The sequence below is a fragment of the Salmo salar genome, chromosome ssa17 (genome assembly GCF_905237065.1).
Source record: "Salmo salar chromosome ssa17, Ssal_v3.1, whole genome shotgun sequence".
NCBI lineage: Eukaryota > Metazoa > Chordata > Actinopteri > Salmoniformes > Salmonidae > Salmo > Salmo salar.
The window spans coordinates 80,324,899-80,350,903 of record NC_059458.1 but is presented as its reverse complement, the minus strand read 5'-3'; the positions used below and the strand labels follow the sequence as shown (position 1 = coordinate 80,350,903).

At 42.7% G+C, this 26,005-nt stretch overlaps 1 protein-coding gene across 1 annotated transcript in view; it reads left to right on the top strand.

The window, feature by feature from the left end:
* LOC106595568 (thyrotropin-releasing hormone-degrading ectoenzyme) overlaps positions 1-26,005 on the top strand; it is a 449,769-nt gene that overhangs the window by 199,127 nt on the left and 224,637 nt on the right. Inside the window, exon 4 of the mRNA XM_045700210.1 lies at positions 6,708-6,862. Coding sequence (XP_045556166.1) covers positions 6,708-6,862 — 155 coding nt within the window. The remainder of the gene's footprint in view (positions 1-6,707; positions 6,863-26,005) is intronic.

Genomic DNA, 26,005 nt, shown 5'->3' with positions numbered 1-26,005 from the left:
TTTCTCTCTCTCTCTCTCTGTTTCTCTCTCTCTCTCTCTGTTTCTCTCTCTCTCTCAATTTCAATTGAATATAAGTGTTTTATTGGCATGGAAAACAAATGTTTACCTTGCCAAAGTAGATAAAAAACAAAAGTGAAATAAAAAATGAAAATGTCAAATGTCATATTATGTCTATGTACAGTGTTGTAACGGTGTGCAAATAGTTAAAGTACTAAAAGGAAGATAAATCAACATAAATATGGGTTGTATTTATAATGGTGTTTGTTCTTCACTGGTTGCTCTTTTCTTGTGGCAACAGGTCACACATCTTGCTGCTGTGATGGAACACTGTGCTATTTCACCCAATAGATATGGGAGTTTGTGGATCTGTGTAACCTGCACTTCCTAACCTTTGGCAGAAGGTTAGGAAGTGCAGCTCAGTTTACACCTCATTTTGTGGGCAGTGTGCACATAGCCTGTCTTCTCTTGAGAGCCAGGTCTGCCTACGGCGGCCTTTCTCAATAGCAAGGCTATGCTCACTGAGTCTGTACATAGTCAAAGCTTTCCTTAAGGTTGGGTCAGTCACAGTGGTCAGTTATTCTGCCACTGCGTACTCTCTGTTTAGGGACAAATAGCATTCTAGTTTGCTCTGTTTTTTTGTTAATTCTTTCCAATGTGTCAAGTAGTAATATTTTTGTTTTCTCATGATTTGGTTGGGTATAATTGTGTTGCTGTCCTGGGGTTCTGTGGGGTCTGTTTGCGTTTGTGAACAGAACCCCAGGACCAGCTTGCCCCCCCGCCACACACACACACACACACACACACACACACACACACACACACACACACACACACAAGTACATTGGGCTGACTCAGTAAGTGCGGTACTAGTGTTTGTCTATAAGTCTCTACCAGGCTTTATGTTGATACTGTAATGTAGCCTAGTTGGTCTCTTAACTGTTCACAACTTCATACAGCAACGTTGATTGATGTTTTCTTCTTAATCTACTGTAACTAATCAGACGCAGTGTGGAGACTCAGAGATCTGTGTGACGGACAGGATTGTAAGGCTGAAGGAGATGCTTTAGGACAGACACTGACACACTGGCCCTTTTTAACAGCATCGCCCTGTGGTGGTAGTCAAGAGCTTCAGAGTACTGTACCTACTACACACACACACACACACACACACACACACACACACACACACACACACACACACACACACACACACACACACACACACACACACACACACACACACACACACAAGCAAGGTTCCAAAATCCATAGTCTAAAAATAGACTGTTCTAGGCTCCCTCACCCTGGCTGCTTGCTGTGTGTGGGGGTGTGCATCTGTGTGTGTGTGTCCCTGTGCACACCTGCTTGCCTGTTAGTGTGGTTTTAATAATTGTTGTCGTGTAACTTGGGAGGCTCTTTCCCCATTTGACGATACAAGCTGTGTGGTTTAAAAAAAAAAACTTTACTCCATCTCTTTCCTTCTGTTGTCCGCATGGCTCTTCCTCTTTTCAGAACTCCCATCCCTCCTCTCCAAACTCCTCCTCTCCTCTCCCATCCCTCCTCTCCCATCCCTCCTCTCTCATCCCTCCTCTCCCATCCCTCCTCTCCCATCCCTCTTCTCCAAACTCCTCCTCTCCTCTCCCATCCCTCCTCTCCCATCCCTCCTCTCTCATCCCTCCTCTCCCATCCCTCCTCTCCCATCCCTCCTCTCCAAACCCTTCCTCTCCTCTCTCATACCTCCTCTCCTCTCTCATCCCTCCCATCCCACCTTTCCAAACTCCTCTTCTCCTCTCTCATTCCTCCTTTCCAAACGCCTCCTCTCCTCTCTCATCCCTCCCATCCCATCCCATCCCACCTCTCCAAACTCCTCCTCTCCTCTCCCATCCCTCCCATCCCATTCCTCCTCTCCAAACTCCTCCTCTCCTCTCCCATCCCTCCCATTCCACCTCTCCAAACTCCTCCTCTCCTCTCCCATCCCTCCCATCCCACCTCTCCAAACCCCTCCTCTCCCATCCCTCCTTTCCAAACTCCTCCTCTCCTCTCCCATCCCTCCCATCCCAACTCCTCCTCTCCTCTCCCATCCCCCCCTCTCCAAACTCCTCCTCTCCTCTCATTCCTCCTCTCCAAACTCCTCCTCTCCTCTCCCATCCCTCCTCTCCCATCCCACCTCTCCAAACTCCTCCTCTCCTCTCCCATCCCTCCCATCCCTCCTCTCCAAACTCCTCCTCTCCTCTCTCATCCCTCCTCTCCAAACTCATCCTCTCCGGTGTCATCCCTTCTCTCCCATCCATTCCTCCTCATCTCTCCAATCCCTCCTCTCCTCTCTCCTAACCCATCCATCCTCTCCTCTCCCATTCCTCCTCTGCTTCCTCTTTTCCTCTGCCTCCAACCACCACATTAACCCTTCACCACTCTGTTCCCGCCGAAGACTTCTCAGAGGCCATCTTGATGAAGACTAAGTGAATCATTTGTGTGAGTGTGTGTAGGAGTGAGAAGGAGTTTGATATAATAGACAGTGAATCATTTGTGTGAGTGTGTGTAGGAGTGAGAAGGAGTTTGATATAATAGACAAATAGGGATGTCCACATCTCAGTGCCTGTAGCATATTCCTACTGTATCCTGTTAGAAGTGTAACATATTCCTACTGTATCCTGTTAGAAGTGTAACATATCCCTACTGTATCCTGTTAGAAGTGTAACATATTCCTACTGTATCCTGTTAGAAGTGTAACATATCCCTACTGTATCCTGTTAGAAGTGTAACATATTCCTACTGTATCCTGTTAGAAGTGTAACATATTCCTACTGTATCCTGTTAGAAGTGTAACATATTCCTACTGTATCCTGTTAGAAGTGTAACATATTCCTACTGTATCCTGTTAGAAGTGTAACATATTCCTACTGTATCCTGTTAGAAGTGTAACATATTCCTACTGTATCCTGTTAGAAGTGTAACATATTCCTACTGTATCCTGTTAGAAGTGTAACATATTCCTACTGTATCCTGTTAGAAGTGTAAGGGCTGTGATGTCTGGACAGATAGATGCATACCACTATTTAATCAGCTAATCAACGTTTCCTTCCTTGAAAGCGTATAAACACACACATTTTACGTGTCGGAAAGTGGATGCCTCTATTTAATCAGCTAATTAACTTTTCCTCCCGTGAAAATGGTTAGAGCGTGTCGACCTGTGTGGATACAGCGTGTCGCCCTGCGTGTGCCCCTGTTCATTGTCATCAGCCGCCTCATTGGAAGCCCATGCAGCCCATGCAGAGCCAATATAAAACTGGAATTGCCCCGTAGCCGTCAAGTCTTTCAGTCATAAATCACAATTACAATGGCCAATTAGAGCCTGCCTGTTCCCTTTTAATTTCCTCTTTGCGTCTAATTCTAGAATGCTAATTCAATAGAAACATCTGGTTAGCTTCTATCGTCATGCCTGTTTTATAACGGTGCGTTGTTGTTGTTTTCCACATTCATCTTGTTGTTTTTGTCCTGGTGCCATGAGAATCGTCGTTATGAGAGCCGTCGTTATGAGAGCCGTCGTTATGAGAACCGTCGTTATGAGAACCGTCGTTATGAGAACCGTCGTTATGAGAGCCGTCGTTATGAGAATCGTCGTTATGAGAGCCGTCGTTATGAGAATCGTCGTTATGAGAGCCGTCGTTATGAGAGCCGTCGTTATGAGAGCCGTCGTTATGAGAGCCGTCGTTATGAGAACCGTCGTTATGAGAACCGTCGTTATGAGAATCGTCGTTATGAGAGCCGTCGTTATGAGAACCGTCGTTATGAGAGCCGTCGTTATGAGAGCCGTCGTTATGAGAACCGTCGTTATGAGAGCCGTCGTTATGAGAACCGTCGTTATGAGAACCGTCGTTATGAGAACCGTCGTTATGAGAACCGTCGTTATGAGAACCGTCGTTATGAGAGCCGTCGTTATGAGAGCCGTCGTTATGAGAGCCGTCGTTATGAGAACCGTCGTTATGAGAACCGTCGTTATGAGAACCGTCGTTATGAGAGCCGTCTTTATGAGAGGCGTCGTTATGAGAGCGGTCGTTATGAGAGCGGTCGTTATGGGAACCGTCGTTATGAGAACCGTCGTTATGAGAGCCGTCGTTATGAGAGCCGTCGTTATGAGAGCCGTCGTTATGAGAGCGGTCGTTATGAGAGCCGTCGTTATGAGAACCGTCGTTATGAGAGCCGTCGTTATGAGAGCCGTCGTTATGAGAGCCGTCGTTATGAGAGCCGTCGTTATGAGAGCCGTCGTTATGAGAGCCGTCGTTATGAGAGCCGTCTTTATGAGAACCGTCGTTATGAGAGCCGTCGTTATGAGAGCGGTCGTTATGGGAACCGTCGTTATGAGAACCGTCGTTATGAGAGCCGTCGTTATGAGAACCGTCGTTATGAGAGCCGTCTTTATGAGAGCCGTCGTTATGAGAGCCGTCGTTATGAGAGCCGTCGTTATGAGAACCGTCGTTATGAGAGCCGTCGTTATGAGAACCGTCGTTATGAGAGCCGTCGTTATGAGAGCTGTCGTTATGAGAACGTTTCTCTTTCTCCCCTTCTCTCGTTCTTCTTCTCTCCCTCCCTCTCTCCCTCTCCTTCATACCCCTCTCTCTCAAATCAAGTCTATTCATGATATCCTCTAGCTCCTTCCTGCTGCTTCCTAAACTATGTCTCACAAACACTGGGATGTTTCCCTCCCCTGTCACAGCCTCCCGATACTCTACAGGCGTGAGGCACAGGAGCGCATGCATCCATGTCACATTTCTCTGTCACACGCCAAGCGATAGATAACCCCTCACTTCCAGAAATGATCAGTCATTTACCTCAAAGGAATATGCAAATGGCTGTACATAGCGTGTATCTAGTTTCTTCCCAAAACAACCCGGTAATCGTATTACGGCACTGCAACAGCCACAGTACTTACTCGAACTTGTTTTTTTAAAACCACGCCGCATGTTGACTTTGACTAAGATAAGGAGTGGATCAAAAACACTTGGGTTTGCCAAGGCTGTGATAAGGCGTGCAGAATTTACAGGTGCCTGAATTTACAGGCCTCCTACTATGCCCACAAAAACATGAGTCTAATCTTCCCGCTTCCTGGTTTTTAAATAAGAGATTTAGTTTCTTCTACGCCTGACCCCTGCGGGTACTGCCATTGAGCCAAATTGTCAACGCACCAATCACACGTCATGATACTGCCAGTCTCCCAGATTAAGGAAGCTAGTCTTAAAGTAGCAGCTTATTTCTTACTTCTGCAGGTGATGTTTATTGGAAACACAATAGAAAGCACAGTAACAGTGTTGACAGTAGAGAGCTGGGAATTCTGCATGGATTCAGTGAAACAAAATGACATCTGTCCCGGTTAGGATCGTCTCTGTCTCTCTCTGTGTAAACTAGGGCTGTTGTTTTTAAAAGGGAAACACAGTGCCTTTTTTTTACTGCCTGTTGACTCCTGAGAAATAAAAATGGTTCTTTCATTCCTTGTAATAAATAAAGCGGAGTTTTAAAATCCCCCTTTTTCTTTATCTTGCTGTGGAAATGTCTTCCATCACTCAACGGCTGTCACAGAGAACTCCACCACTCTCTTTTCCTTAGTGGAGAGACCCGGAGAGGGAGAAAGATATGTGTTTCCCAGTGACAAGGCACATATATATGTAAAAAGACAAGTTTCTTACTTTCCTCATCTTCCATAAAGAAAAGCCTACGTGGTCCATGTCTTTGAAGAAAAAAACCCAGTAAACAATGGTTGCCTTGAAATGTCCTTTACCTGTTGTCTGAAAACCTCTCATGTCTCGGCTGTGTCCTCTTCCTCTCTCACCTTTGACCTGTGTGTGTGTGTGTGCGTGCGTGCGTGCGTGCGTGTGCGTGTGTACATTTGTGATGCCAATTCTTCACAACCTGTCTGCCAAACCAAAAGACAAACCATTCAAGGCTAGTACTACTTTATCTTTTCCAGTTGTTCTAATGCCTTTATGAATACGCATTTGGATCAACACATCTGTTTCACTGTTGAACCTAGATTATTGTTTACTAGCTGTTGTCCAATGACTACTAATTATGGTGTAACCACTCCCTCTTCAACCAGGGTTGATTGGAGCGTGGTCTGTTTAGTAGAAGGCAGCGTTGTGTCGTTGTATCTTGGTTTCTCCCTTGACGAAGGACTTGCTGACTAAACACGTCTGAGTTTGAAACTTGTTGTCCTATTAATCATGCCATAACTTACATATTTATTTAACCTTTATTTAACTAGGCAAGTCAGTTAAGAACCAATTCTTATTTAGAATGACGGCCTACCCCGGTCAAACCCAGACGACGCTGGGCCAATTGTGAGCCGCCTTATGGGACTTCCAATCACGGCCGGATGTGATTCAGGCTGGAATGGAACCAGGGTCTGTAGTGACGCCTCTAGCACTGAGATGCCGTGCCTTAGACCTCTGAACCAGGGTCTGTAGTGACGCCTCTAGCACTGAGATGCCGTGCCTTAGACCTCTGCGCCACTAGGGGAGCCGATCATGCCGTAACTTACATAAAGGCATTTTAAACTAATTACATGACGAGTGCCTTGCTCCTTTTAGTTGTTTTGACTTCGACGGTGTCAACAGGTGGACGTGAATTCAAGGATGTTGTTTTTGTTTTGTTACCTCGTGTCTCGGCTGCTGCACTCTTCTCTCTAACCTTTAACCTCTCTGTGTTTTTACCAGACCTGCTGGCCGTGCCCAAGCACCCCTACGCTGCCATGGAGAACTGGGGTCTGAGTGTGTTTGTAGAGCAGAAGATCCTACTGGACCCAGAGGTCTCATCCTTTTCCTACCAGATGGAGCTAACCATGGTGGTGGTTCATGAGATCTGCCATCAGGTATAATACACTATGCTATGCTAGGCTATGCTACACTTCTCCCACCAGATGAAGCTAACCATGATGGCGGTGCATGAGATCAGCCATCACTTATAATACACTATGCTATGCTATGGAAGGCTACGATACACTTCTCTTACCAGATGGAGCTCATTACAGTGGTGATGCATGAGATCTGCGATCAGGTATAATACACTATGCTAGGCTAGGCTAGGCTACGCTACACTTCTCTTACCAGATGGAGCTCATTATGGTGGTGGTGCATGAGATCAGCGATCAGGTATAACACACTATGCTAGGCTAGGCTAGGCTATGCTACGCTACACTTCTCTTACCAGATGGAGCTCATTATGGTGGTGGTGCATGAAATCAGTGATCAGGTATAATACACTATGCTATGCTAGGCTAGGCTATGCTACACTAGGCTACATTACTATACAATACACTAGGCTATGTAATGCTATGCTACGCTAGGTAATTCTATGCATTACACTTTTTGTACCATCAGGTACAAAACACTACTGACTAAACTCATGCCATCTTTAGGGCCCTGAGTTGTTCCTTACTTGAAACCATGGGTCTTAATTATACCCTGTAACTGGGGGCTGGAGTGTTTTTCTGATCAGGTCACGTGGTAAAACACTCCTGGTCCTTCGTCACCACAGCAGAGTAGAGCTTCAGTTATACCAGGCTCCTTGATGACAATAGGATGAGGGCTGAGTGTTTGTGTTCTACTCTGTTTTCCCTGAGTCTCTCAGGCAGGTGCCTTAATCAAACTCTGGGTCTACATCAAAGACTCTTTCTCTCTGTCTCTCACACACACACACACACACACACACAGACAGACAGACAGACAGACAGACAGACAGACAGACAGACAGACAGACAGACAGACAGACAGACAGACAGACACACACACACACACACACACACACACACACACACACACACACACACACACACACACACACACACACACACACACACAGTCCATTAGTTTGTCTAGCTGATAGAGATCAGAAGGGTTTTATATATCAGTAACAAAGAGGACTGCTGCCATATCCACAGGTTAATGAAGGCTTGACAGAGATCAGAGGCTCACATCTGGCACAGTCATTATAGGTAATGGAAAACACAGCTCCATGTTTCTGCATAAATATAGCATTAGTGAGATGCAGCCAGTAACACATTAATAAACCCTCTGTGCGCGTTCTAACAGTCATTATTTGTTGTGATGATAAATGATAAGCTCAACCCCTGCAGTTCAGCTAGGTGATGTTTTCTTTCCATTACACCCATTCATTCATTTTCAATACATTTATTTCATCACAATAGTCCACTCACTAAGATTGTCACCCTATTAGACCAATGAGAAAGAGAGTTCCAAACCTCTCTGCCAATAACAGCTAGTTTTCAGTTTTCCCCTCCCCAACTCAGACCACTCCCAGACAGTCCTAGCTAAATTCTTGCTTGAGAAATTGCTATTTGCTAAGAAGCTATTTTTGTTGTAAACATTCACAGTAAGGTACTTAATTGTTACCCATAAATGATTTGATATTGAGATAAAAACAGCTGTGTTGGAACTTTTGCTAAATTAATTTATTGTAATTGTATCGAAAGGGTACAGGTGAACACTGTATTGGCCACTGCTAGCCTGATAACTAAGTCCTTGAAAGCCCTGTTTCTTAACCGTCCATCTGATTGATGTGTGATGGGATACAGGTACTGTAAACACTGTATTGGCTACCGTTAGCCCTGTTGTTTAACCGTCCATCTGATTGATGGGTGATGGGATACAGGTACTGTAAACACTGTATTGGCTACCGTTAGCCCTGTTGTTTAACCGTCCATCTGATTGATGTGTGATGGGATACAGGTACTGTAAACACTGTATTGGCTACCGTTAGCCCTGTTGTTTAACCGTCCATCTGATTGATGTGTGATGGGATACAGGTACTGTAAACACTGTATTGGCTACCGTTAGCCCTGTTGTTTAACCGTCCATCTGATTGATGTGTGATGGGATACAGGTACTGTAAACACTGTATTGGCTACCGTTAGCCCTGTTGTTTAACCGTCCATCTGATTGATGTGTGATGGGATACAGGTACTGTAAACACTGTATTGGCTACCGTTAGCCCTGTTGTTTAACCGTCCATCTGATTGATGTGTGATGGGATACAGGTACTGTAAACACTGTATTGGCTACCGTTAGCCCTGTTGTTTAACCGTCCATCTGATTGATGTGTGATGGGATACAGGTACTGTAAACACTGTATTGGCTACCGTTAGCCCTGTTGTTTAACCGTCCATCTGATTGATGTGTGATGGGATACAGGTACTGTAAACACTGTATTGGCTACCGTTAGCCCTGTTGTTTAACCGTCCATCTGATTGATGTGTGATGGGATACAGGTACTGTAAACACTGTATTGGCTACTGTTAGCCATGTTGTTTAACCGTCCATCTGATTGATGTGTGATGGGATACAGGATCACATTATGTCCCCTTTAAAACTCAGCTCTTTCCATTCAACTTGAATTTGACCCATTCCCCCCATGTTTATTCCTCCCTCTGTCTAGGACACTAAAACACTCCTGCACTGTTCTGTTCAGACTCATCAGCACGTTGTCCTTAGAGGGTTTATAGGGCCAGGGCTACAGAGGCTGACAGGATAGGATACACACACAAGCACCAACAGCCATCTACACTGGCAGATTAACACCCTGGGGTCCTATATATCCTGCCTGAGTCCCAAAAAGGCACCCTTTCCCCTATGTAGTGCACTTCTTTAGAACACGGACCATAGAGTAGTGTGTAGGGAATACAGTAGGGTGCCATTTAGGACACAGACTACTGTATATGTCCTGGCTTCAGCTGATTGGTCTTTTATCTCCTCATTATAGAGAGAACAGATAGTTGGAGAGGAAATACCGTTTAACACATCCTCCTCCTGCTGCTCTCACACAGTAATTAGACATCTGGCCAAAGCCTGAACACACACACACACACACACACACACACACACACACACACACACACACACACACACACACACACACACACACACACACACACACACACACACACACACACACACACACACACACACACACACATACACTCATCTGACACAACAGGTTTCTCTCTGCTGTGTCTGGCTCCCCAATGGACCATCCATTGCTGGACAACACTCTGTTTTGCCCGAGAATCTCCCTCTCCCATCTCTACAGCTCAACACTGCTCTTCTCTCCAGTACTGTTAGTATCAGAGCTGCTCTTCTCTCCAGTACTGTTGTTATCAAAGCTGCTCTTCTCTCCAGTACTGTTGGTATCAAAGCTGCTCTTCTCTCCAGTACTGTTGGTATCAAAGCTGCTCTTCTCTCCAGTACACTGTTGGTATCAAAGCTGCTCTTCTCTCCAGTACTGTTAGTATCAGAGCTGCTCTTCTCTCCAGTACTGTTGTTATCAAAGCTGCTCTTCTCTCCAGTACTGTTGGTATCAAAGCTGCTCTTCTCTCCAGTACTGTTGGTATCAAAGCTGCTCTTCTCTCCAGTACTGTTGGTATCAAAGCTGCTCTTCTCTCCAGTACTGTTGGTATCAAAGCTGCTCTTCTCTCCAGTACTGTTGGTATCAAAGCTGCTCTTCTCTCCAGTACTGTTGGTATCAAAGCTGCTCTTCTCTCCAGTACTGTTGGTATCAAAGCTGCTCTTCTCTCCAGTACTGTTGGTATCAAAGCTGCTCCTCTCTCCAGTACTGTTGGTATCAGAGCTGCTCTTCTCTCCAGTACTGTTAGTATCAAAGCTGCTCTTCTCTCCAGTACTGTTAGTATCAAAGCTGCTCTTCTCTCCAGTACTTTTGGTATCAAAGCTGCTCTTCTCTCCAGTACTGTTGGTATCAAAGCTGCTCTTCTCTCCAGTACTGTTGGTATCAAAGCTGCTCCTCTCTCCAGTACTGTTGGTATCAAAGCTGCTCCTCTCTCCAGTACTGTTGGTATCAAAGCTGCTCTTCTCTCCAGTACTGTTGGTATCAGAGCTGCTCTTCTCTCCAGTACTGTTGGTATCAAAGCTGCTCTTCTCTCCAGTACTGTTGGTATCAAAGCTGCTCTTCTCTCCAGTACTGTTGGTATCAAAGCTGCTCTTCTCTCCAGTACTGTTGGTATCAGAGCTGCTCTTCTCTCCAGTACTGTTAGTATCAGAGCTGCTCTTCTCTCCAGTACTGTTAGTATCAAAGCTGCTCTTCTCTCCAGTACACTGTTGGTATCAAAGCTGCTCTTCTCTCCAGTACTGTTAGTATCAAAACTGCTCTTCTCTCCAGTACTGTTGGTATCAAAGCTGCTCTTCTCTCCAGTACTGTTGGTATCAAAGCTGCTCTTCTCTCCAGTACTGTTGGTATCAAAGCTGCTCTTCTCTCCAGTACTGTTAGTATCAGAGCTGCTCTTCTCTCCAGTACATTGTTGGTATCAAAGCTGCTCTTCTCTCCAGTACTGTTGGTGTCAAAGCTGCTCTTCTCTCCAGTACTGTTAGTATCAGAGCTGCTCTTCTCTCCAGTACTGTTAGTATCAAAGCTGCTCTTCTCTCCAGTACTGTTGGTATCAAAGCTGCTCTTCTCTCCAGTACTGTTAGTATCAAAGCTGCTCCTCTCTCCAGTACTGTTAGTATCAAAGCTGCCCTTCTCTCCAGTACTGTTGGTATCAAAGCTGCCCTTCTCTCCAGTACTGTTGGTATCAAAGCTGCTCTTCTCTCCAGTACACTGTTGGTATCAAAGCTGCTCTTCTCTCCAGTACTGTTGGTATCAAAGCTGCTCTTCTCTCCAGTACTGTTAGTATCAGAGCTGCTCTTCTCTCCAGTACACTGTTGGTATCAAAGCTGCTCTTCTCTCCAGTACTGTTGGTATCAAAGCTGCTCTTCTCTCCAGTACTGTTAGTATCAAAGCTGCTCTTCTCTCCAGTACACTGTTGGTATCAAAGCTGCTCTTCTCTCCAGTACTGTTGGTATCAAAGCTGCTCTTCTCTCCAGTACTGTTAGTATCAAAGCTGCTCTTCTCTCCAGTACTGTTGGTATCAACGCTGCTCTTCTCTCCAGTACTGTTGGTATCAAAGCTGCTCTTCTCTCCAGTACTGTTGGTATCAAAGCTGCTCTTCTCTCCAGTACTGTTGGTATCAGAGCTGCTCTTCTCTCCAGTACACTGTTGGTATCAAAGCTGCTCTTCTCTCCAGTACTGTTGGTATCAAAGCTGCTCTTCTCTCCAGTACTGTTAGTATCAAAGCTGCTCTTCTCTCCAGTACACTGTTGGTATCAAAGCTGCTCTTCTCTCCAGTACTGTTGGTATCAAAGCTGCTCTTCTCTCCAGTACTGTTAGTATCAAAGCTGCTCTTCTCTCCAGTACTGTTGGTATCAAAGCTGCTCCTCTCTCCAGTACTGTTGGTATCAAAGCTGCTCTTCTCTCCAGTACTGTTGGTATCAAAGCTGCTCTTCTCTCCAGTACACTGTTGGTATCAAAGCTGCTCCTCTCTCCAGTACTGTTAGTATCAAAGCTGCCCTTCTCTCCAGTACTGTTGGTATCAAAGCTGCCCTTCTCTCCAGTACTGTTGGTATCAAAGCTGCTCTTCTCTCCAGTACACTGTTGGTATCAAAGCTGCTCTTCTCTCCAGTACTGTTGGTATCAAAGCTGCTCTTCTCTCCAGTACTGTTAGTATCAGAGCTGCTCTTCTCTCCAGTACACTGTTGGTATCAAAGCTGCTCTTCTCTCCAGTACTGTTGGTATCAAAGCTGCTCTTCTCTCCAGTACTGTTAGTATCAAAGCTGCTCTTCTCTCCAGTACACTGTTGGTATCAAAGCTGCTCTTCTCTCCAGTACTGTTGGTATCAAAGCTGCTCTTCTCTCCAGTACTGTTAGTATCAAAGCTGCTCTTCTCTCCAGTACTGTTGGTATCAAAGCTGCTCTTCTCTCCAGTACTGTTGGTATCAAAGCTGCTCTTCTCTCCAGTACTGTTGGTATCAAAGCTGCTCTTCTCTCCAGTACTGTTGGTATCAAAGCTGCTCTTCTCTCCAGTACTGTTGGTATCAGAGCTGCTCTTCTCTCCAGTACACTGTTGGTATCAAAGCTGCTCTTCTCTCCAGTACTGTTGGTATCAAAGCTGCTCTTCTCTCCAGTACTGTTAGTATCAAAGCTGCTCTTCTCTCCAGTACACTGTTGGTATCAAAGCTGCTCTTCTCTCCAGTACTGTTGGTATCAAAGCTGCTCTTCTCTCCAGTACTGTTAGTATCAAAGCTGCTCTTCTCTCCAGTACTGTTGGTATCAAAGCTGCTCCTCTCTCCAGTACTGTTAGTATCAAAGCTGCTCTTCTCTCCAGTACTGTTGGTATCAAAGCTGCTCTTCTCTCCAGTACTGTTAGTAACAAAGCTGCTCTTCTCTCCAGTACTGTTAGTATCAAAGCTGCTCTTCTCTCCAGTACTGTTGGTATCAAAGCTGCTCTTCTCTCCAGCGGTCTGTTACAGTACTGAGTATCAAAGCTGCTCCTCTCTCCAGCATGTCTGTCTGTGATACAGTACTGTTACTAACCCACTTTCTGGGCCTGGCATTGTTACAGTCTATTACTGAGAGATCAAACAAACGAAGTCAAGCCCATTTTTAGGTTTTCCAGTAAAAAGTGGAACATTGAAAAAAAAATATATTTCTCCTCCCAATGGTTGTTCTCCTCAGAATTGAACTGGAACAATGTGAAATTACTTTCTGCTTGTGTCTGTTTTCTTCTGTGCTCATTCGCCAGCCTTTGTGACACTCCAGTGTTGAGGAGCAACTGGGATTTTGGTCTTCTATGTTGACAGTTGATTATTTATCAGCTGTGGGAGACTGTCTCGACAAGTGAGCATTGTTGGAATGGCTTCATATTCACATTCAGAAGGCTATTTTTTTTATTTTTTATTCAATTTATTTTATATACAAACACATATGAATGGAGGATCACAGTACAAATATTATCCTTGACAATACAAACAAAACTAATTCAAATGTTGTACAAACAAACAAGCAAACAATATAGCTATGTACATACTGTCAGGAGTCATAATTATTTGAGAACACAAAATGAATCGTACAGGCAGGAAGCAAGAGTTCCCAATATAATGTTTGGATGGTATGGGAAATTTCACGGTATCGAAATTGCACTGACTTTTTCACTTTAAAATGGATGCCAAACGAAATCCATTGATTTCAAAGTTTAACAAACCATACAACTCTATGCACAAGGGCTACTTTTAACAATTTACACTGAAAATGTTACAAATACACATTTACTGGGAGAACTGTGCAGATGAAAAGTTTGGTAAAATCTCTCTTCGTTTTTTACGTGTCCACATTTTCCAACAACTATCTTAAATATCTGCTCCAAATGAAGATTCAACAATGTCGGCAGAAAGAATGGAGTGTCAGCTATGTATGAAGATTCAACAATGTCGGCAGAAAGAATGGAGTGTCAGCTATGTATGAAGATTCAACAATGTCGGCAGAAAGAATGGAGTGTCAGCTATGTATGAAGATTCAACAATGTCGGCAGAAAGAATGGAGTGTCAGCTATGTATGAAGATTCAACAATGTCGGCAGAAAGAATGGAGTGTCAGCTATGTATGAAGATTCAACAATGTCGGCAGAAAGAATGGAGTGTCAGCTATTTACTGTGAAATGTTTTATTTTGACAGTAAGTGAAGTGACTGCGGTAACAGAATTTCATCATGGGTCCCTGATCTGTACTACACAGAAATGCATTATTATGGATGTGAATGTCATTCTGTTCACGGTGATGTATCCTGAACAGGTTAGACGAGGGTCTAAATATGCAACATATTATTCTACACACTGGCTATTATTTTAATGAGCTCTGCCCCCAAACAAGAACAAATTTGGTTTGCCTGGCAAAGACCAAATCTGAACCAATCATAGACGTCTATGTTCCAAAGTACAGCACAGAACAATAGAGTTCAGTACAGTAGAGTAGAGTAGAGTAGAGTTCAGTACAGTACAGTAGAGTAGAGTAGAGTTCAGTACAGTACAGTAGAGTAGAGTAGAGTTCAGTACAGTAGAGTTCAGTAGAGTAGAGTAGAGTTCAGTACAGTAGAGTAGAGTTCAGTAGAGTAGAGTTCAGTAGAGTAGAGTTCAGTACAGTACAGTAGAGTAGAGTAGAGTTCAGTACAGTAGAGTTCAGTAGAGTAGAATAGAGTTCAGTACAGTAGAGTAGAGTTCAGTACAGTAGAGTACAGTACAGCACAGTAGAGTAGAGTATAGTTCATTACAGTAGAGTTCAGTAGAGTAGAATAGAGTTCAGTACAGTAGAGTAGAGTAGAGTTCAGTACAGTAGAGTTCAGTAGAGTAGAGTAGAGTTCAGTACAGTAGAGTAGAGTAGAGTTCAGTAGAGTAGAGTTCAGTACAGTACAGTAGAGTAGAGTAGAGTTCATTACAGTAGAGTTCAGTAGAGTAGAATAGAGTTCAGTACAGTAGAGTAGAGTTCAGTACAGTAGAGTTCAGTAGAGTAGGGTAGAGTAGAGTTCAGTACATTGCAGTACAGTAGAGTAGAGTTCAGTACAGTACAGTAGAGTTCAGTACAGTAGAGTACAGTAGAGTAGAGTAGAGTTCAGTACAGTACAGTACAGTACAGTAGAGTAGAGTAGAGTTCAGTACAGTAGAGTTCAGTAGAGCAGAGTAGAGTTAAGTACAGTACAGTAGAGTTCAGTAGAGTAGAGTAGAGTTCAGTACAGTAGAGTAGAGTAGAGTTCAGCACAGTATAGTACAATAGAGTTCAGTACAGTAGAGTAGAGTAGAGTTCAGCGCAGTACAGTAGAGTACAGTACAGTACAGTAGAGTACAGTACAGTAGAATAGAGTTCAGTACAGTAGAGTTCAGTAGAGTAGAGTAGAGTTCATACATTGCAGTACTGTATAGTTCAGTACAGTAGAGTTCAGTACAGTAGAGTAGAGTTCAGTAGAGTAGTGTAGAGTTCAGTACAGTAGAGTATAGCATTCCGTAAAGTACAGTAGAGTTCAGTACAGTTCAGTACAGTACAGTTCAGTACAGTTCAGTTCAGTACAGTTCAGTTCAGTAGAGTAGAGATCAGTTCAGTTCAGTGCAGTAGAGTTCAGTACAGCAGAGTACAGTTCAGTACAGTTCAGTACAATGGAGTTCAGTACAGTAGAGTAGAGTTCAGTTCAGTTCAGTAGAGTAGAGTAGAGTAGAGTAGAGTAGAGTTCAGTACAGTACAGTTCAGTACAGTAGAGTTCAGTACAGTACAGTTGAGTAGAGTTCAGTACAGTAGAGTAGAGTTCAGTACAGTTCAGTGCAGTAGAGTTCTGTACAGTAGAGTACAGTTCAGTACAATGGTGTTCAGTACAGTAGAGTAGAGTTCAGTTCAGTACAGTACAGTACAGTAGAGTAGAGTTCAGTACAGTAGAGTTCAGTAGAGCAGAGTAGAGTTAAGTACAGTACAGTAGAGTACAGTACAGTAGAGTAGAGTTCAGTACAGTACAGTAGAGTTCAGTACAGTAGAGTACAGTACAGCACAGTAGAGTAGAGTAGAGTTCAGTACAGTAGAGTTCAGTAGAGTTAAGTACAGTACAGTAGAGTACAGTACAGTAGAGTAGAGTTCAGTACAGTACAGTAGAGTTCAGTACAGTAGAGTAGAGTTCAGTAGAGTAGAGTGCAGTACAGTAGAGTAGAGTGCAGTACAGTAGAATAGAGTAGAGTTCAGTACTTTACAGTACAGTAGAGTTCAGTTCAGTAGAGTAGAGTTCAGTACATTTCAGTTCAGTAGAGTAGAGTTCAGTAGAGTAGAGTTCAGTACAGTAGTGTATAGTTCAGTTCAGTAGAGTAGAGTTCAGTTCAGTTCAGTAGAGTAGAGTTCAGTACAGTAGTGTATAGTTCAGTTCAGTAGAGTAGAGTTCAGTAGAGTAGAGTTCAGTACAGTAGTGTATAGTTCAGTTCAGTAGAGTAGAGTTCAGTTCAGTAGAGTAGAGTTCAGTACAGTACAGCAGGGTAGAGTTCAGTACAGTAGAGAAGAGTTCAGTACAATAGTGTATAGTTCAGTTCAGTAGAGTAGAGTTCAGTTCAGTAGTGTAGAGTTCAGTACAGTACAGCAGGGTAGAGTTCAGTACATTAGAGAAGAGTTCAGTACAGTCAAGTAGAGTTCAGTACAGTGGAGTTGAGTTCAGTAGAGTAGGGTAGATTTCAGTACAGTAGAGAAGAGTTCAGTACAGTAGAGTAGATTTCAGTACGTTAGAGTTCATTACAGCAGAGTAGAGTTCAGTACAGTAGAGTTTGATACAGTAGAATTCAGTTCAGTACAGTAGAGTTTGATACAGTAGAGTTCAGTTCAGTACAGTAGAGTTCAGTACAGTAGAGTTCAGTACAGTAGAGTAGAGTTCAGTACAGTAGAGAAGAGTTCAGTACAGTAGAGTTTGAAACAGTAGAGTTCAGTTCAGTACAGTAGAGTTCAGTACAATAGAGAATAGTTCAGTACAGTAGAGTAGAGTTCAGTACAGTAGAGTTTGATACAGTAGAGTTCAGTTCAGTACAGTAGAGTTCAGTAGAGTAGACTTCAGTTCATCAGAGTATAGTTCATTATAGTAGAGTAGAGTTTAGTAGAGTACGGTAGAGTTCAGTACATTATAGTTCACTACATTATAGTGTTCTCAACTCTAGTGTGCCCTACTGTGTACTGAACTCGATTCTACTGTTTTCTTTTCTTTACTATGTTGTCCAAACTTGTAAACCCACTTGTGGTTTGTGACTACTTTGATTTCCCATTGTAGCCAATACAACTGCAGATATTCCGTTATCAATTATCGGAAATTCCATTATCGATTTGGTAATAATAATTCATAAACAATATTGATATATCAGTAAAAACACTATAACGAATTGGTAGGTCTACCTTTTCTTGTTACTTCTGTGAACTTTCATTATCATCTCTCTTCATGAAGGAGAGACATTTAAAATATCATAAAGATATATAGGGTTTTGTTAATGGCATTTCAAGGCACAAGGCAATGTTTCTTAAATGTACAGAAGGCAGAATAAATGATCCCAAACTAAATATAAGTGTGTATATTAGTTGGCAGGGGTCTTGACTTGAACATTATTGTGTTTTGATGTATTTCTAAACCTTTTAAGACCTTTTCTGGAAGATGTTTTTCCAAGACCCCGTTTCTGTTTGACCAGAAATCAAAGCCTTTGCTTATTCAGCATTTTGTTCGATGGAATATGGATCTATGCCTTAATTTCAATGATAAATATGGACTCTTAGCTTCCATTTGACACACAATCTGAGATGCTCCTATAAACTTCACATGTTGGTGTTCATGGATCCTTTTACATGGAAATTACCTGATTCTTAGAACAGAACATGTCCTCCCACCTCTCCTTTACCAGGAAGCTCCATTCTTTAGGGTCAGTTGTTAATATCTTAAAATCTGTTAGAGTTTTGCACAGTACTATCACCATGCTTCAACAGGCTTTGTTTATCATGGCTACTGATTGCTCTATACTGTACGAACAATATCTTGAAAATATCATAACCATGTTTGAAGTGAGAGGATTGGAGAGATAAATCAAGCGCTAAGGATAACCTTTCTTTGCTGCTGTTAACCCGACATAAATGATTATTTTCTGAACCAGTTGAAGCACAGATGGAGAGTCTTCATTCAACAAAAATGAACGTGGATCCTTGTTCACATCCTTGTTGAAATATATTTGTTTGAGGTGGTCACTCTGACAGAGCTCCAGAGTTCCTCTGTGGAGATGGGAGAATCTTCCAGAAGGACAACCATCTCTGCAGCACTCCACCAATCAGGCCTTTATGGTAGAGTGGCCAGAAGGAAGCCACTCCTCAGTAAAAGACACGACAGCCTGCTTGGAGTTTGCCAAAAGGCACCTAAATGATTCTCAGACCATGAAAAACAAGATTCTCTGATCTGATGAAACCAAGATTGAACTCTTTGGCCTGAATGCCAAGTGTCACATCTGGAGGAAACCTGGCACCATTTCTACGGTGAAGCATGGTGGTGGCAGCATCATGCTGTGGCGATGTTTTTCAGAGGAAGGGACTTGGATACTAGTCAGGATTGAGGGAAAGATGATATTAATGTAAATATGATATTTCTGTTTTATTTTGTATAAATTTGCAAAATTTATAAAAACCTTTTTTTGCTTTTTCATTATGGGATATTGTGTGTAGATTGATGAGGTAATATACAAAAATCTGTTTTAGAATAAGGCTGTAATGTAACAAAAGGTGGAAAAAGTCAAGGGGTTCCGAATGCATTGTATGGATACACAAAAGGCTTACAACAGTTTATGGTTGTGCCATATGAGAGAAGGGTCACAGAACTTCTTGATGTAGCCTATTATCATGACACAAGGAGAGACCCAGCTGCAGACAGATGGTTGGAGCCTTACAATGTTTAATAATCCAAAGGGGAAGGCAAGAGAATGGTCGTGGACAGGCAAAAGGTCAAAACCAGTTCAGAGTCCAGGAGGTACAGAGTGGCAGACAGGCTCGAGGTCAAGGCAGGCAGAATGGTCAGGCAGGCGGGTACAGAGTCCAGAAACAGGCAAGGGTCAAAACCGGGATGACTAGAAAAAGGAGGATAGCAAAGGCAGGCGAACGGGAAAAACCACTGGTTGACTTGGCACATAAAAGGCGAACTGGCACAGAGAGACAGGAAACACAGCGATAAATACACTGGAGAAAACAAAGCGAAACCTGGAAGGGGGTGGAGACAATAACAAGGACAGGTGAAACAGATCAGGGTGTGACACCTATCCCAGCTAGCACATAACGTTATGTAAACCATATGTTTTCTTTGAGCTTGTTGGTAAGAGTGTGGTTGTCCTATTGTTATTTTGCATACAACCTTCCCACAATGTTCTGTGAATGGTGCAGGATAGTTGATTGGCTTTGGAACATTCACAGCACATTTAAGGAACTTGAAAAAAAAAACGTTATTTCCTGGTATTTCATCACGTAAAACAGAACGATTCCTTAAAGTTCAAACATGGTTACATTTATTTACAATTTTTGTAACGTTCTATGAACCTTCTACAACTGGTTTGACATTGGGAATTGTTCTTAAATAGTTCAGAGAACATTAAGAAGCTACGTTCCGTAGTGGGAATTTCAGTACCTCAGCATAGCGTTTTCTGTAGGGTTCCTGATGGTTCTATTTAAAGTCATGTTCTCAGAACATTAAACTTTCCATAAAAAACACAAGAAAACATTTGTAATGTTCAAAGAACGTTCTAAGAATGTTATTTAACAACATATATATTCCATTCTCAACGTCAACACAACGTTCTCTGTCTTCTAGTGTGTTCAGGTGTGTTGGCTTGCGCCCACTAATTGGCCACACCGATCTTAATGAGTGCTTGTTTCCTTTGAAATGGGTTCTGTTTGAATAGACTAAAATGAACAGCTTTGAATGAGTAAAAAAACAACATGGCATGCTAACTCCATCCTGGTAGTGCAGTGGACTAATTCCATGGATAGAAACCAGAAGATCATAGGTCTGAATCTCACTGACGCCATGCCACAATAAAGCAAATTATGTGTTTGCATGATTAATGCCTAAGCAAATTAATTTCCATGTGTCCTATCTGTGCGTGGAGTTCAAAACACTTAACCCAAACTAAGCTAGCAGTGTTATTAAAAGTCTTATTGAAACATGTACTCAGAACGTTATTTAATAACCTTTAAATAACCTATAATTTCTGTGCTCAGAACGTTAATACAACCTCCAAGGAAAACTTTCAGGCAACCATAGTTAAACATTCTCAGAACCTCCCTGGAACCATAGTTAAACATTCTCAGAACCTCCCTGGAACCATAGTTAAACATTCTCAGAACCTCCCTGGAACCATAGTTAAACATTCTCAGAACCTCCCTGGAACCATAGTTAAACATTCTCAGAACCTCCCTGGAACCATAGTTAAACATTTTCAGAACCTCCCTGGTACCATAGTTAAACATTCTCAGAACCTCCCTGGAAACATAGTTAAACATTCTCAGAACCTCCCTGCTACCTAAAAATGTACACTCCCAGAACATGCAAAATGTTCACTTCCGTTCTCAGAATGTTTAAAAAAACATTACGTTTTACTGGTCAGGAAACGTATGGCTTCTTTCCCAGAACCAATGAGAAACCAAAAATGTATGTTCCCACAACTTCCATGGAACCAAATGTTTCAGCTGGGATGTTTCTCAGGATAGTACCATACTTGTAGTGAGTTGGAAATAATTGAACAATTTTTTTTTTAAAGCTGTTTTTAACTTAATACCAGGGAAGAAATAGATCTGTATGTCTATGTTGGGCAACATGTGATTCCTCTATGCCTCTCCATGAAGCTGCAATACAATCATTGGACCATACTCTCAAGGATTTGATTTGGAAACACCAGTAATATCATTTGTAATCTGGAAGAGGCAAACCTCCTGTTCCTTTTAACCAAGTAAGAGTATCATGTTGAGTTTTTTAGAATTCCAATTGAACTTTGAGGTCATTGACTTGAATTCCTCAAAGTATTTTGGTGGAGGTGGTATAGGCAGCGTAGAGAAAATAAAATGTGGATGACCGACTACATTCATTTTTACTAGAGCAATCATGCCTTGTAATGACATTTTAAGAGAAGCCCCATCTGTATATCAGAGGCAATCTCCTCTTTTAGGTTGACATAGTTCTCTCTACAAACTTGGGAACATTTGGTGGATATGCATATTCCCAAATAAGTCAAGTCTGTGTCATTCCGCCACAGCAGGCAAAGTCAGCAGTTTTGCAGGGATATTTAGGGGCACCAGTATAGCTTTTTCCCAGTTTATTTTATATCCTGATAATGAAACATGAAGAGTAAATCATTTCAGAATCTGTGAAAGGGAGTTTGAGATGTCTGAGAAATTCAGTAAAAAGTATCATCGGTATAGAATTTTATGCTGCATACCTTTAATATTGATGGGAGAAACATGTGGGACCAATCTGATGGCTTGAGGAACATTGGAAACAGAAAGGCTTGGATAAAACGTTCCCTTTCTGCACAGCTGCTTGAGGTGCGAATACAATGTTTTTTAACATGAAGATGAATCCTTTACCAAAACCCAAAGGACTCCAAAACAAACCACAGACAGTTCCATTGTAGCCTATCAAAGGCTTTTTCTGCATCCAAACTAAAAAGTGCAATAGACATGTTACAGTATATTGTATGAGGCTAAATGACCCTTTATAAACCCAGTTTGATCCTCTTCAAGAGTAAGGTGGGGAATCAAGGAATTTAGATTGCTCTCTATGGACTTTGGGTCATCCTACTACTATCAGGGTCAGCCTTTGACATATATATTTGGGAATAAAATAGCCTAAACATATCATTAACTTCTGCCATGCCATGTGATATCTTACCAGATGGTGTTGGAATTGTATTGATACCAGAAAAGGCTTCATTTTGCTTTAAGCCTTACAACCGAAACAAGGCTACTAGCTTCCTCCGCCTCAGAATAGTATGTTATTTACACATTGTAAATTCAGCTTTAGATTGTACTAAAGTGTTTTAACGCTGTTAAAATCTTTTTGCTCTGTACATGTTTGTTTCAGCTCATTTTCAACCAATCTGCTTTTCTGTCTCTAATATTATTATTTCACTGCGAGTTGAATAAAGTGGTGAGGCAAACAAAGCACAGTTTCTTCTCGAAAAACAGTTTGTCACCTCCCAAAGTGACTGAGGGAAATGTCAGTAACTGTATTAAACAATATAAATTATTTAAACTTTGCTAAAAGTTGTTTAAAATTATATATATATATATATATATATACATATACTGCTCAAAACAATAAAGGGAACACTTAAACAACACAATGTAACTCCAAGTCAATCACACTTCTGTGAAATCAAACTGTCCACTTAGGAAGCAACACTGATTGACAATAAATTTCACATGCTGTTGTGCAAATGGAATAGACAACAGGTGGAAATTATAGGCAATAAGCAAGACACCCCCAATAAAGGAGTGGTTCTGCAGGTGGAGACCACAGACCACTTCTCAGTTCCTATTCTTCCTGGATGATGTTTTGGTCCCTTTTGAATGCTAGCGGTGCTTTCACTCTAGTGGTAGCATGAGACGGAGTCTACAACCCACACAAGTGGCTCAGGTAGTGCAGCTCATCCAGGATGGCACATCAATGCGAGCTGTGGCAAGAAGTTTTGCTGTGTCTGTCAGCGTAGTGTCCAGAGTATGGAGGCGCTACCAGGAGAGAGGCCAGTACATCAGCAGACGTGGAGGAGGCCGTAGGAGGGCAACAACCCAGCAGCAGGACCGCTACCTCCGCCTTTGTGCAAGGAGGAACAGGAGGAGCACTGCCAGAGCCCTGCAAAATGACCTCCAGCAGGCCACAAATGTGCATGTGTCTGCTCAAACGGTCAGAAACAGACTCCATGAGGGTGGTATGAGGGCCCGACGTCCACAGGTGGGGGTTGTGCTTACAGCCCAACACCGTGCAGGACGTTTGGCATTTGCCAGAGAACACCAAGATTGGCAAATTCGCCACTGGCGCCCTGTGCTCTTCACAGATGAAAGCAGGTTCACACTGAGCACGTGACAGACGTGACAGAGTCTGGAGACGCCGTGGAGAACGTTCTGCTGCCTGCAACATCCTCCAGCATGAGCGGTTTAGCGGTGGGTCAGTCATGGTGTGGGGTGGCATTTCTTTGGGGGGGCCGCACAGCCCTCCATGTGCTCGCCAGAGGTAGCCTGACTGCCATTAGGTACCGAGATAAGATCCTCAGACCCCTTGTGAGACCATATGCTGGTGCGCTTGGCCCTGGGTTCCTCCTAATGCAAGACAATGCTAGACCTCATGTGGCTGGAGTGTGTCAGCAGTTCCTGCAAGAGGAAGGCATTGATGCTATGGACTGGCCCGCCCGTTCCCCAGACCTGAATCCAATTGAGCACATCTGGGACATCATGTCTCGCTCCATCCACCAACGCCACATTGCACCACAGACTGTCCAGGAGTTGGCGGATGCTTTAGTCCAGGTCTGGGAGGAGATCCCTTAGGAGACCATCCGCCACCTCATCAGGAGCATGCCCAGGCGTTGTAGGGAGGTCATACAGGCACGTGCAGGCCACACACACTACTGAGCCTCATTTTGACTTGTTTTAAGGACATTACATCAAAGTTGGATCAGCCTGTAGTGTGGTTTTCCAATTTAATTTTGAGTGTGACTCCAAATCCAGACCTCCATGGGTTGATAAATTGGATTTCCATTGATTATTTTTGTGTGATTTTGTTGTCAGCACATTCAACTATGTAAAGAAAAAAGTATTTAATAAGATTATTTCTTTCATTCTGGTCTAGGACGTGTTGTTTAAGTGTTCCCTTTATTTTTTTGAGCAGTGTATATTGTTCTGCAGCAAAGTTGTGTTAAAATGCTCTCTTCTGGCACCTTTCTGTTTGGAGCTGTCAAGTAAGATCATTTCCATGGTCAGAGAAGACTATGGGGAGCAGCTCAGCTGTCTGAAAACACCTGTTTATATCGGGAGATACAAATACTATAGTCTATCTGGGAAAATGTATTATGTCTTTGTAACGATCGTCTGACAGAGGGGACCAAGATGCAGCGTGGTACGTGTTCATCATGTTTATTAGTACTTGAACACTGAAACAACAAAACAAAGTGGAACAAAGCACAACAGCTCTGTCAGGTGAAAAACACAAGACAGAAAACAACTACCCACAAAACCCCAAAGGAAAACCGACTGCCTAAGTATGGCTCCCAATCAGCGACAACGATGTACAGCTGTCCCTGATTGAGAGCCATACCAGGCCAAAACAAAGAAATACAAAGCATAGAAAAAAGGACATAGAATGCCCACCCTAGTCACACCCTGGCCTAACCAAAATATAGAATAAAACCCTCTCTATGGCCAGGGCATGACAGTCTTGAAGAAAATAAATTGTAATCTTTGACAGTCAAATTCCTAAAATGACAGCCATCTAATATATTAAACTCTGTAGCAAATGAGATGAAGTCACCAGAGAGAGGCCTGATCAGTTTGAGAGTGAGATGAAACATGAGACCTATCTAACTGAAAATTACATTCCTTATTAAAATCTCCTCTCACAAGAAGTTGGTATTGTGAATGATCTAAGAGCTTTTTAGAGACAGAACGACGGACATTACAATCATGTATTTCTGGACAGCAGACTAAGGCAAAACACATCTTAGTGTGATGTTTAACCATAGTGACAAATACAAAACGTCCTGTACCATCATTATCTGAACCATTAACCTGAATACGTTGTTTTCTACCAAATCATATGAAAGGGCCTTTTGTTGTGTTAGTGACGGAGGAGTGAGCAACACATTTATAGTATCTGTTCTGGAATCTCAAGACATCACAATGTTTAAGATGGGTTTCCTGAACTAGGGCAATATCAATATTGGGTTTTTTTTGCGTCTGATGTCTTCTAAGCATTTTGTACGCTTGATAGCAGAATTGAAACATGGGAATTTTACCAACCTTACAATGAGTTCAAGGTCCATCGTAAACTGAAATCTAAGAGCACTCTGCATGTTAATTCCTATGAAGTTTACACTAACCCAGCCAGGACTTCATTACTGACAGCAAAATATTTTAGCCATCTGAAGTTTGCAGCCAGTACCAAATAATTATCCTGCCAGCTAACTTAGCTATCCAGCTAGCTCCGAGCCAAACTGTATTTCAGCCATACCACTAGAATTCTAACAGCCAAGTTAGATAATCAACTAGGCTACTCATACAAAGTGTACTGAGATATGTAGCTGAATAACAAATAAATGTGGGCAACATTATCTACTTAGCTTAGCATTAGTTGTGTCCATCTTACTAGCTATGGGTCTTAATGCGATGGGTTATCCAAGGAAGGAGGGGGGGAGCATCATTATCCCTATCTTCTGTTTGCAGTGGGAGAATCTGGAGGGGTTGGCTGGACTCCTGTCCTCAGCTGTAACGCAATCCCCTGCTTCTTTCACAGTGTGGAATTCAGTGTGCCTGTTTTAAATTCGGCCTTACTCCCTTGTAGCAACAGTATCCATTTGGTAGATTATCTTGAAGAAAATGTTTTGGTCAGAACCCT